Source organism: Dermacentor albipictus, chromosome 1 (assembly GCF_038994185.2).
Source record: "Dermacentor albipictus isolate Rhodes 1998 colony chromosome 1, USDA_Dalb.pri_finalv2, whole genome shotgun sequence".
NCBI lineage: Eukaryota > Metazoa > Arthropoda > Arachnida > Ixodida > Ixodidae > Dermacentor > Dermacentor albipictus.
This window is the reverse complement of record NC_091821.1, coordinates 447,891,419-447,904,434: the sequence shown is the minus strand read 5'-3', so window position 1 is coordinate 447,904,434 and position 13,016 is coordinate 447,891,419. Positions and strand designations below refer to the sequence as shown.

The 13,016-nt window shown below is 47.9% G+C and overlaps 1 protein-coding gene across 2 annotated transcripts in view; it reads right to left on the bottom strand.

Annotated features, from left to right (window-relative positions):
- Positions 1-683: 683 nt before the first annotated feature.
- Positions 684-13,016, bottom strand: part of LOC135915318 (uncharacterized) — a 78,121-nt gene continuing 65,788 nt past the window's right edge. The window contains exons 2-3 of one of the 2 annotated variants that reach the window (XM_070532338.1): positions 4,706-4,737; positions 684-3,147 (exon numbers count right to left, since the gene is read on the bottom strand). In XM_070532338.1, the coding sequence (XP_070388439.1) occupies positions 1,037-3,147; positions 4,706-4,715 (2,121 nt within the window). In that variant the 5' untranslated portion in view covers positions 4,716-4,737 and the 3' untranslated portion in view covers positions 684-1,036. The remainder of the gene's footprint in view (positions 3,148-4,705; positions 4,738-13,016) is intronic. The other variant, XM_070532339.1, reaches the window with a different exon arrangement.

Below are 13,016 nucleotides of genomic sequence, written 5' to 3'. Positions count from 1 at the left end.
CTATAAGCACCATCGCAATGTAACAGGCTTATCGGTAGAGAAGTTCCCATTATTCACTGATAAGTTATTTTTGCTGCGTGGCCGATAATAGGGCGCCTCCTAAACATATGCTATTATGGCAAGAAAAAAAAAAGGCGACCAAAAGCAACTTACTGGCACGTGTGCTTTTCCTTTTCTCTGGGACCGCAATCCACCGGCTAACAACTTAATGCTATCGCTCAGCGCAAGACGCACCCACACGATTTAGAAATTACGCGAATGTTATCGTTGAATCTATCTTTTGTGTGTCCTCGCCGAACCATGTATAATCAGATCGTATACGTGACCTGAATTGTGTTCCAGTTTCTGTAAACCACGCAGGCACAAGCGGTTACACCGGAACTTTCGTCGAGTTATGTACAAATCCCGACGCGTTTGACCCGCTGATCCGATTTCGACGATTGCCGATTGTGTCCGCCGCTGTCGTTGTGCTTCGAGCGTCGCTTGCTATTATGGGCACAGGTTCGCCCAATAAAAAGTGTTTTGTCACCCCCAATTTTGCTAACGTGTTCTTCCCCGTGACTATTATGTGACAATAGTACACTGCGAACAGTCTAGACCACGAGACAAGACATCGGCGTTGCTCTTTCTCTTGTACTGTCACCAGCGCTGTTCTCGCGTTGAACGAACACCAACCGGCCAAGTTTAGCCCTTTCAAGTAACATGCGTTTAGTAAACTCTTTGAGCGGAACTAGCCACAAGATGTTGTTTGTTCTCGACACAAGCATAACAATGGCTATGCAAAATGTCGTGTCATGTCCACAATTATTAAACATAACTACTTTCAAGAGAAACGTTGCACCACTTCGCACTGTTCATTCTGCAGAGTATAAGGGAAGAAAACCAGTTTACAGAAGCAAAAAAAGCTTGTGGGAAGCTCGCAACGACTGTTACATTCACTTCCTTCCCCGAAGTACTCATATAAAAGAAAATTCGTAAGGCCATCTTGTGACGGCACACTTCTAAAGTCAAGGGCACACACAAAAATTGCACCGTGTCACTTCTGTTTTGCGAAGGAACACTTCGGAATGTGCATCTTCGGAAGCGCACACTTGAAGGCCAAGCGGAAGTCCTCGGAAACTGAGGCGATGTACTGGACTTCCTTCGCCAGTTGCTTCTTCAATTTCTCAGCTCCTGGACAGTAGTGGTGATAGACGAGCAAGTACACAAAGAGGCGGAATCGAGACGTCCACCATAAAGAAGAAACGTGAAACATGTCCAGCCAGTGAGGGACTCTAGCCAGTTCAATAGCTGTCGCTATACTCATAAGCGTCACTTTAAATAACCCAAAGCGATCGGACACGATATTCGTAAGGTTTCTCTCGCAGGCTTTGAAATTGGAGATCATCGTCTTCGCTTCTTCGCTCCAAGCGGGATTATTCAATACGTAGATCCAGATTGCGTCGACGAGTCGCACTCCTACCGTGGACATGATCACAACATTTTCGGTCCTGTTACCGAAGCTCAGGACGCTATAGGCGCCAATAGGTATTACTACAAAATCATTTTGCACAGTGATTTCTCTCAATTGGGCAGCTTGGGTAATTGTCAGCGAGATTCCAGGTGGCGGCTTGTAGGAGTAATAAGCCCATCCAGAGGTGAAAAGGATAATTCGATTTAGAAAATAGTCACTTGTGAAGTTAGGAAGCGGTCTATGTACTGGAAAAATGTTATTAGGCAACAATAGCTTAAGTGGTTTGAGATAGGCAGACAATTTTCGCTGGTCCGCAGATGGTAAAACAGCAGTGGCTTTCCTGGATATTGCTTCGATGATTTCGTTGAACATGCGATAAAATACGGCGTCGTGGTCCTCGTCTTTCATCATCCGTTGGAGAGCGCCAACAATGCTCACAGTTGGATAGTGCCTGATGACCCGGCGACAGAAGCCGAACACTCCATTGCCTGAACGACTTGTTCTTCCCACAATCAGGTCCAACAGGAAGTCCTGAACAGCATTCATTATGAAGAAAGCAAGTCTTGTCGGATGTCGTCTTCGATCCAGAATAACAGAAAATGTTTTCCGAAGTGCCTTGAGGTTTGGATGGTAGAGTTTTGAGGGTAAGTTGCCACCAGTGATGTTTTCCACAATCGTCTTCCAGTCATCGATTGTAAGAGACGGAACAAGCTCGGCAAGGAGCTCAGAGTCTGAGAGGTCGTGAGCTACAGTCTCGTTCAGATTCAGGTCATATTCGATAACTTCGATTTGCTCCATAGTTACGTTGATGTTCAGTATGTAGTTGATGCTTTCTATGCAGTCACGGCGAATCAGGGCGTATTCGTCGGCTTGCACAGACCGTAGACGAGACCCCATTTCTTTCAGAACGATTGTCAGGAACTCATGCATCTGTGCCATGCCGGAGAAATAGACGGAGCTTGGGAATCCTCCACGACCATAGACCGCGATGGTGGGATGAGTCCATATGTCGTACTTGACGGTCGTTCTCAGGAGAAATGCCAGGATGTCTTTCTCCGTCTGCGCTCGCACTGCTGTCTTGGCTCCTACAACGTCGATTAACATGGCAACAGTGGATCTGCCCATCTTGTGCGCGTTAGCCGTGGCGGCGAGACAGGACTGGAAGAGGGTGTAAATGACCTGGCCAGCTCGGTGTGGCGGTGACGTGTAGTAGTCCGCTTCCGAGTAGTACTCGAAGGTCTTCAAGGCAGGAAATTCTTCATCGTCGGTGAAAGAGTCGCATACGTGGGCGTAAAGGTTGCGGCACGGGTTGACGCTGAGATTCAGCCGCTGGCCCATTGCCTGGGCCTCGCGATAGCAGCAACCAGGTATTCCTGTTACCGAAGCTCGCTCCATCCTGCCGCCCAGACTCAAGAACGCAAGCGCGGCTAGTAACAGCAGCACGAAAGCCGCCAACGCTCCGAACAGCAGTTCTCTGGAGCAGACGGGGGGCTTGGCTTGTGGCTCTTGTAAAGTCGGTGACGCTGTTGAGAGCGGAGGAGACGCGGATTGCGGATCTTCGCACCGCTCGCCCCCAGGTACACTCATATTCGGTCGAGAATTGCGTTTTACGTAGAATGCGAAAAGTGCGGACGCGCATTGAACACAGTTCTTCTTCTTCTCCTTCTGCAGCCGTTGTAGCCCTCGGAGAATGGCTGAAAGCATAACGTAAGATAGTTAAAACTTTGGGTAGCAAGAAGCAGCAGACAAAGGCATTAAGCTCCAACAAACGTTACCATAAAGTAAATTAGAAAGTGCATCCCGCCTTCTAAGAGAAAAAGCGCCTCAAAAAGATGCACATAATATGAAAAGGGAGAAAGAAGAGAAAGCCCATTGCTGACACTTAGAAAGCACTCATATGACAGTTTCGAATTTACTATTTTTCACTGTAAATTAAGCTCTTTGGAAACAAAGACCATAAAAAAGATACCGTCAAGTTTCAGAGTGTTAAGGTGGTGCGGGGGAAAGGCTGAGTCATTTAGAATCCTCCAAACTGATTACTTGGAAATTGGTACTTGGGCGGCCCCGCCCCGCAAGCCAGCATGAGGGTTTAAAGCCACAAATGCTAGAACATCCGTGCGTACGCTAGGACTCAAAAGGTGGAGTCCTACGCGGCTGTTTCTTGAAGCTGCCGGTTTGTCTCAGGTTTTCATAATTTCTCATGATAGTCGATGCGTTTGGTACTAGTTGGGTCGACCGCCACACTTCAATGACTGATATACAGGGTGCCCCTGCTAACTTATACCAAGATTTTAAAAATACCCAAGAGCTCTATAGAAATCGTACCGACTGCATAGTAGCCGTAGTCGTACGTACTTACGGCCAGTACAGTTTTTATCACGAAGTATTACTTCATTATTTACCTTTAATTAGTGAACTTATTAATTATAGCTTGAATCGCAAACATATCAATTACAAAGTTGTAGGGCACCTCAAATAACCTCCGAATCAAGCATTTGTTTAGTGCTCAGCTCTGCCTCGTTGGCTTCTTCGAGAAAAAACCAACGCGCGAAACATCCAAAATACGAAATAGATACGTGCTCACGCGCCCCTACTCAAGCGCTCCCAAGCGAATTACGGCTTTACTACTAGCCGCTGTAGCTTTACTAGCGGCGGCAGCTCGATACAGGGCTTCACGGTATGTGATGGTCGCGGCATCAAGAGACGACGCCACTGACGCATTGATAAGCGTAGCGGCCAGCCTTGTACGATGCGGCGATAAGAGAATGCAGTCGTATATGTTTCAATGGTTGCCTGTAGGCGCTTGAGTAGCGGCGTGCGAGTGCGTATTTATTTCGTATTTCGCGTATTTCGTGGGCTTTTGTTTTTACTTGGAAAAAACAACCAGGACTACTTCAGCACGAAATAAATGCCTGATTCGGAGGTTATTTCAGGTGCCCTATAACTTTGTAATTGAGATGTTTGCGATTCAAGCGATAATTAAACAGTTCATTATTTGAAAGTAATTAATTAAGTAATACTTCGTGATGAAAACAATACTGGCCGTAAGTACATACGACTACAGCTACTACGCAGTCGGTACGATTTCTCTAGAGCTCTTGGGTATTTTTAAAATCTTGGTATAAGTTAGCCAGGACACCCTGTATATTTACGGCCTTCCTCTTGATCCATTTGCATCTCCCAAGGCAGTGATCATGTTTTACTACTGCTCATTAAAGAAAGACATGGTGAATGGGACGAAACAAAACGCACCTGTAAGCATTTGGACGGACGTTGTCAATTCGCTTTCGTGGTGATTGGTCCGGCGGCAAAAAAAAAAGAAAGAAAAATATCATCCGCGTGCTTTATCTACGCTAAGACAACAGCTATCACAGCTTGTTTCCAACTAACACCAAACGCGAGCGACGTGTTACTTCAGCCGGGGCGCGGCAGATGAGGAAGTAGCTCGATCGCGATGTTCTTCTTTATTTCCTTTATTTCGTTCTGGCTAACTCGGAGGGAGAGCGTTCGAGGGCGCTGATTTATGATACGGTTGGGAGCGCATTCACGTTTTATTTTTCGTATTTTGTGGGTTTATTTAGCAGTCTGGAAAAATGAGAACGCGATTAGTACGTCGCTGAAAATACCGCAATTAGATATCCCTTGGCTGTGTCCATACAAATGCCTCATTGACACTTTGGTAATTAAGATAATACGTCTCTAGTTAGATAATTACAATTACCTAATTAAATCTCAGTAATGAAAAAATTACTGACAGCTCCTTCACTGTACCGGAAACGATATGCACTAGGTTTTCTTCGAGTACAGCAATTGCTCTTTTTTCAATCTGGGTGCATGTTAGCTAATTTGGACAACCCGTGTGACCTCTGCGTGCAAGCGACGATATTTCCGCGCCTAATAAATGTTGTAACTTGTTAGAAGGGTTTTATTTTTATTTTTTACTGAGTCGTTAGCAGTGCTCACTGGAAAGAGAGGCAAAGTTACCTGGGGAGGGGGGGGGGGGCGCTCTGCCCCCTGCGGTAAACTCCGGAGGGGGCTAGCACTATCACAGAGTTAATAGGCCTGTTCGGTTCACCTGCACCACCTGAACCAGATCACGAGGTGCTGCACCCTACTATTCGTTTCAGCAGTGCAGCAATGGCACCCGCTAAACCATGCCGTTCGTTTTAAAAGGTGCAGGAAAATTCCAGGGCTGGCTCATGATTTTTCTTCACCCTATCCACTGCCTGCGCTGACTTGGTGCAGGCGTACAAGAGTGTACAGGTGCGAAGCAGCAGCGCTGCATATGACGCAGCACACGGGCCCAAGCGCTGCTAAAAAAACCCGTTCATGTGCGTCTGAAGCGCGTACACGCAAGTCTTGGTTGTATTTGCGCCTCAGAAGCCGACCATACCTGCAGTTCAAGACCGTTAAACTTACGCGCACGATGTACATTAGTCGGCCAAAACTTTACTCCCGCATGGCGTCTGCACCTCGGCATTCGTTTCGTATCGCGTTGTTCCTGCACCACGGAAATCGAGCTGCAAAATTTCAGAGCTTCTCGTGCACGGCTGCCAACTGGTTAAGAGTGGTGCAGACGAATCTAACAGACTGAATATAACTAACTCTATTTGAAAGGCTCCCCATAGCACCCATGCATTTAAACCGGTAGCCTCAACGGTGCCGCCATGTTGACGTTCCGGCGCGCAAGCGCAGACGACGAAATGCCATTCATATGGGTCGCGCAATCAACGCGATGCCAAGCCTGGTGATGATGATCTGTGACCATTCCCTTTGGAACGGGCGGATAAGCTGTTACCTTAGCCTGAATAAATAAATAGAGGTTATAAAAAAAGTCAGTGCCCTCCCACTCTGTGAAAAAGGATGACCAGCGAATCTGTGTATGTGGGCGCCTTAATGGTGAACCTCACCTCCGTCGCGGGCCGACCCACTATTGCACTATCTTCGGGATCGGTCCGCGTATGAAGAGTGCTTAACGCCTGCGCCAACTCCGCCGCGGGTCGGCCCGGCATTGCACTATCTTCGAGATCGGCCCACGTGTGCTACAATGACGTTTTATTCTAGTAGGGCCGCGTCAATCACGCACGTACTCGACGGCACGAACACTGGTGGCGTCTGACGCGGACGCCCAAGGAGAAGGCTCGAGCTTTGTGTCGGCACACGGACACGATCCTGGAGGAACTAGCCCTTGAGAGCTAGCCCCACCACTCAAAAATCCCACTCCCGAGTCGTCGTTTAGTCACTGCCGCTACCAGGCCCCCGGTGCCCTCCCCATCTGCACGAAAAGCTAGCGCGGTCGGGAGCCCTGCCTCCTCATGCGGGGGTGTTTGCAGGCTTGCACATCACCTAACGTCGTATTCTACGTCGTCATCTGCCTTGCCAGATGCCCTACGCAGTGTGCATTCGACAGTGATGTCGAAGCGCCTGCCCGCGCCTCGGACAGGCTGCTTACGACGCTGTTGTCGTATATTGGCTCCGGGCAGATGTCAGTCTTCCAGGCTCTGTATTGCTGCAGCGTGGACTTCGACTCCACAGCTAGATGCCATGCCGCCCTTTCTTGTTGGCGTACCCATTCGTTAACCGCTCTGGCCCACTTTGCGCATTGCCCGATCGCATGCGGTAGCCGAAAAAGCCGAATTTTCGGCGCTTCATTCAGTGTGTGCGGACGGAATTCGTATTGATATAATCGAACACTCTACCTGCGAAACATTCTCTAGCCTTCAGCCGAAGTCTGCCATGACACGCAATCTTGCTACGCGCTTCGCTAGCCTCCAAGCTGGACGAAACGAGGTCTCCCTGTATGGCTTCATTCACGACCTTACCATGGCAGCCCGCTGCTAAACGGCCCACCAGTCGCTAACCTCTCTCCAGCCATTCCCGTGTTTGGGCTGTCAGACAGATGACTGCATTGGCAAAGGTAAGCGTAGGAACTTGGACCGTTTTCCATAACTCATGAACCATGACGAAATTATTAGAGCCTTAGAGTCCCGGTCTGCGGAGGATATTTCCGGCCCGCCTTGAATCCTTGCGTAGATGCTCTTCATACGCGAGCGTGTATTCGGGCTGAGCACACAGATTGACACTCAAGTACCCATACTCTGTCGCCTGCTGAAGGACCTGGCCCCCTGGAAGCGTCAGAGTGTTCGTGTCTTCCGTGGAACCGGAGAAGCATATCACCGCATACATTTTGGCGTTGTATGCCAACCCAAATCTCCGCCATCTTGTTCGCATAAATGTTTGTGTCTGCATTTGCATTCCACTATTTAGCAGTAGTGCGATATCATCGGCGAACACTAACCCGGGTAGGAGGAGGAGGAGCAGAAGGAGGAGGAGATTTTAATGAAGAGAAAGGAGGAGAGGTCAGCCTGGAGAGCGTGTCTCTAGCCTGCTGCTCCTTACTGGTGTAAGGGGAAGTGGGAGATACAGGACAAGGTAGGCGGCAGGGTGACTGTGATGTGGTACAATGAGCTACTACATACATGCTGTCCAATCCGCGGATGCGCGTTTCAGACACACTACACGCATAAGTAATCTTGTCCACACAAGACGTCATCGCCCGGGTAAGAGTCCACTGCTGCCTACATCCTGCGCTGACATATTCTAGGGTAAAGCCCCACCCTGACTTAAGCAGCTCGCGATCCATCTGTGCTGCATAGATCATATATAACAGAGGGGACAAAGGACATCCTTGTTTTAACCCTCTGTCCACGTCTATCTCACATGGTTTAACGACCTTGTTGCCCCTATATACGCGGCAGAGAACGGCAGTACATGTGCGTGGCATATTGACATCCTGCAGGTAGTGCAGTAGCTCTCGACATAAGGAAAGTCATCGTATGCTTTCACCACGTCTAGGAAGCAGCACAAGAGAGGGCGGGACTTTTTCCTGGCGACCTCTATACACTATATCCCTGAGTACTGTGGCTCCATAGTTCAGGCGCCTGCAAACGCATGCTTTCACGCACCGTAAATTTCACATAACTTTTTTATTAATAGCCATCGTTTCAAAAATATACGGGATAAACTATACACATTGTTCATGCGTACTTAAGCAGCTCGCGATCCATCTGTGCTGCATAGATCATATATAACAGAGGGGACAAAGGACATCCTTGTTTTAACCCTCTGTCCACGTCTATCTCACATGGTTTAACGACCTTGTTGCCCCTATATACGCGGCAGAGAACGGCAGTACATGTGCGTGGCATATTGACATCCTGCAGGTAGTGCAGTAGCTCTCGACATAAGGAAAGTCATCGTATGCTTTCACCACGTCTAGGAAGCAGCACAAGAGAGGGCGGGACTTTTTCCTGGCGACCTCTATACACTATATCCCTGAGTACTGTGGCTCCATAGTTCAGGCACCTGCAAACGCATGCTTTCACGCACCGTAAATTTCACATAACTTTTTTATTAATAGCCATCGTTTCAAAAATATACGGGATAAACTATACACATTGTTCATGCGTACGTGCTATGCTCAAATTCTTGCGTTTTTATAACATATTTTGATTATATTTAGCGTTAGAAAAGTGAGCGGTAGCAACATGGCCGCGCTTTGCGGTTGCCAGTTTTATCGCTGAGTTTTTCCTTAGTGTCATTAAATTCACTCTAAACACTACACTCTACCACATGAAGTCTGGTACGCGGTGTCCCTTATTCCTTTTTTTTCCTTGCTTCCACTGTCATCGTGCACCAGATGTTATCATAGTATATCGCATCTGGTGAATATACATAAAATAATGTAAAGCTTTTGTCCCCGAACACACCCCACGCAACTTTTTATTTCATTCCTTTAGAAATTATCAATAGTCGATATGTGACGGCCCTTTTCCCTCAACGATCGTATAGAATTCCATTCAAGAACCTCGCTAGTGAAACACCTTGTAAAAATGTCCAGTGTTCGGCCCGTACTCTGCACGAATGACCCTAGGACACGCGGGAAAGAGGGAGCGCCTAGTTAAACGCATCGAGGCGCCGCACAGCGTGCCGCGCTGACTGCCTAAGATGGCCACCTTTACGTTTATGTGTAAGGCTAAGCTTCATTGGTGCTGTTGTGAGCCACTTACCCTTCGGACTAAGAGGAAGCACTTGCCGTGTAACAGACGTAAAAAGAGGAGCAGCTGTGTACCGGTCCACCATGCATTTGGAGCAACGGTGCTAGGATACGGCCACGGGAACGTTTGCCGAGCCATTAACAGTTTCCTATGTGACACCGAAAAGATCGCCTTGTCAATATTTCGCTTTTTCCAGGATTAATATATACTTCTCCTTCAACAAATTATCAATTTAAAAGACTGAAAGTAAAAACGCAAATTCACAGTTATAAAATTATTAATATTGTTATTCAAAATTGAACTTGTTCACTTTTATGTCTATCCTTTATTATTTACTGTTCCTATCCAAACAAGGTTGGCTACTTCATTATACACTGCTTTATTTCATTCATCATCGGTTTACTTCTCATCTTTGATTATTCATTTATTTTCCTTTTTATTACTTATCTATCGTTAGCTAATTTATTCCATTTCTTCATCATATTACCACCCGGTTATAAACTATCATAAAGAACAAGCGCTGCTCGCTAGAACTATTAATTCAGGTTAAGGAAAAAAACGCACAAAGCGGAAGCCTGTGCATTTTGTTTTTTTGCGTCATCGCCCCCTCTCCCCTCCATCGTAAAATCGTCCGAGAAAGAAACGCAGTCGTGCGCATCCCGGGCCCAGCCCCTGGTTTTACCGCGACGCTTGCGGCACCCTGTCAATGAATTGGAGACATTTTAACGTGATGAAAAAAAAGAACAATAACAAAGGAGCACGAGCGAAGATTTCAATCAAGTCGCGACGGGCGGTCGTGCGGTGCGTTGCGTCCCGCCAAGACCGTTCAATTTTTTTTGGAACGCATATGCTCAACACAGAACGATCCGCCGAGGTCGGGAGATAGATGGGGAGGGAGAGTTCAGGGCGAAGGCTGTAAGCTGTGCGATGTACAGGAGAGAGGGAGAAAGACCACGCCGGATCCCCGGAGCCGCGTTATTAAAAAACTTCTTCATCGACGGTCTTCGAGGCAAGCTGCGCAAAGAGCAACTGCATTGTCAGAAGCCTGTGCCATTATTTGAGGCTTCATCATCATCCTCACCATTGTTGTTGTGGCGCTCCCATTAGCGCACCCTTTATTTACATCTCCCCACAACATCTTTGGTGCAGGCGCGCGGTACATCCGAAGCACACCACGGAACTTCACAGCGGAGTACTTATGGGTCATTAAACCATGTCGACTGAGATGCCCGCTGGTTATGCTTCGGCTACCACAACGGTTGGCCTGACACAACTCCAAGACCTTGGCACCTTCTCCAGTACTGATACCAAGGACGCCGAAGACAGGCTAACCGAATACAAGCGAGCCAGCAAGAACAATCAGTGGCACTGCTGGCTAACGTCATCTACTATGACTTAAGGGAACGGTCCGCGTCTGCTTGCAAACACACGAGGAGGAATTGACCAGTTGGGGCACCTGCAAACAAGAACTGCTGTAACACTTCGGGAAACCAGTTGGGCGCCACCGAGCCGCTGTTAAGAAGGGCCAGCTGCCGTGCAGGATTGCCAGCCACTTACGACAATGACGGCCAACATACCGGGAGCTTCGCAGCCAACTTCTAGCCACAGCGTGACTAAATCGACTTTGTGACGGAATGAGTTCGGCGGGCCAACTATTGTTCCCGAACTCCCCAACGCGCTACCCGGAACGGCTTCGAGTTCTACGGGGACCCTCTGACGTCGGCTCCGGACATTGGAACGTGTGTGCCTTTGTGTGCGTAGGCCGTCCTGCGGGAGGCGGCTAGTTTTGCGATGACGAAACGAACGTTCGCCGCCTTGTATCGCCGGCAGACTGAGTGCTTAAAAACTGCTGTTGTGCGGATGCTCGACACACTTCTCTTGAGCAGTCATGTTGGACTGACACACTTTCTCAAACAGTCATGTTAGACTAATATAAATATTGTAAATAAACCCATGTTCCTCGTTCTCGATGAGAAGCAGTCCTTCACTTCATCAACGTCCTCAGCGTGGATAAGTTGGACGACGGCATGGGCCAGCTACCTTCGAATTCATGCCGGACTCCAATCTTGACAACGGATCACAAGCGATGGGATTGAGCCCCCAATCCTGACACCGCCGATAAGGAACTACCTAGCCCGTGCTGGGCTCTAAAATCTTTTGAACCGTACGTGGTGTACAGTGCTCAGCGATTCAAATGCGATACTCGGAGCGCATTGCTGTCGGTGCCTTTTCCGCCACCGGTGAGCACAAGGAACACCAAGCTGATGCATTGTGGTATACGATGAAATCGAGATCCTTTGTGACGCATTGTGACTGCATTTGGCTCCATCGAATCAGCCGGTGTTCACCGATAGCGCAAAAGAGCGTCAGCTGACATGCGATCCGAGTATCGCGTTTGAATCGCAGAACAGTATACATACAGAATGTATTAGTGCTGTGTCAGCGAGTCGATGACAAAATGTCCCATGCTTTGAGAGTCGGTCACATTCCTAATGGGATCACCAATGACACCTTTAATTTACTCGTACGTAAAGACTGATCGATCACTGACATTATAAATTAGTACTGGCGCTTTGAAGAAGCGAAGTCACGCAACAATTCGTGCGGCTCCATAAAAACGCCGCTACCTCATTGTGTGAAGACGTGCATTAGCCGGCCGGTACCGAAAACCTGCTGCGTCTTGTGCGACGCGAGATCGAGGGCACGTCTCCATTTTGTCATCTATCTATCTATCTATCTATCTATCTATCTATCTATCTATCTATCTATCTATCTATCTATCTATCTATCTATCTATCTATCTATCTATCTATCTATCTATCTATCTATCCCTCAATTCAGAAAGTGTTAAGTGAAGGAACGCTACAATACGGAAGCTTGCGGCGCGAAGCCTTGCCCACAAGGACCATATACATTTGCTCGTGCTGGACATGCTCTGCAAATGTATATATTCCTTCATACCATGCTGGAGCCAGCGAAGGCCATTGGTTTCAGACATTCTTTCGTTTAGCCAGTGGCCTCATGAATCCGACAAGGCATCGACGACTTGGCGGCCGCGGATTCCTTGCAACCCACTTTTCCAGCGTGGCGGTGGAAGTTCAAACAGGGTGCGCTGTTTCGTGATATAGATAACCTGTGAGAGCGCAGCTATCACGCGTTGACGCCGGACACGAACAATAATCGGTTCTAGCTGTTGTCGCTTCGGTGAAGATGCCGGGTCTTTGGTGAAAGTCGGGTTTGTTTATTTGCAAGGCGCTTGAAAACACCGAAAAACACCGTCGTCGCAACACACAATCGAGTCACGACTATGTGCCATTCTGCACTCACCCACGATTTCTATTAAAAGCCCGGAAAAAGTAAGACTCCGCGGTATGTAGCGTATATAGGACTAAATACTGAATTTCCTGCTCTGTTGCAATGACAAATATAACAGCGAAGCTGTAAATGCCTTGTTCTGTGTTTTTTCGTGTGCGTCAACAAAAACTATCATCATCGATGGCTCATAC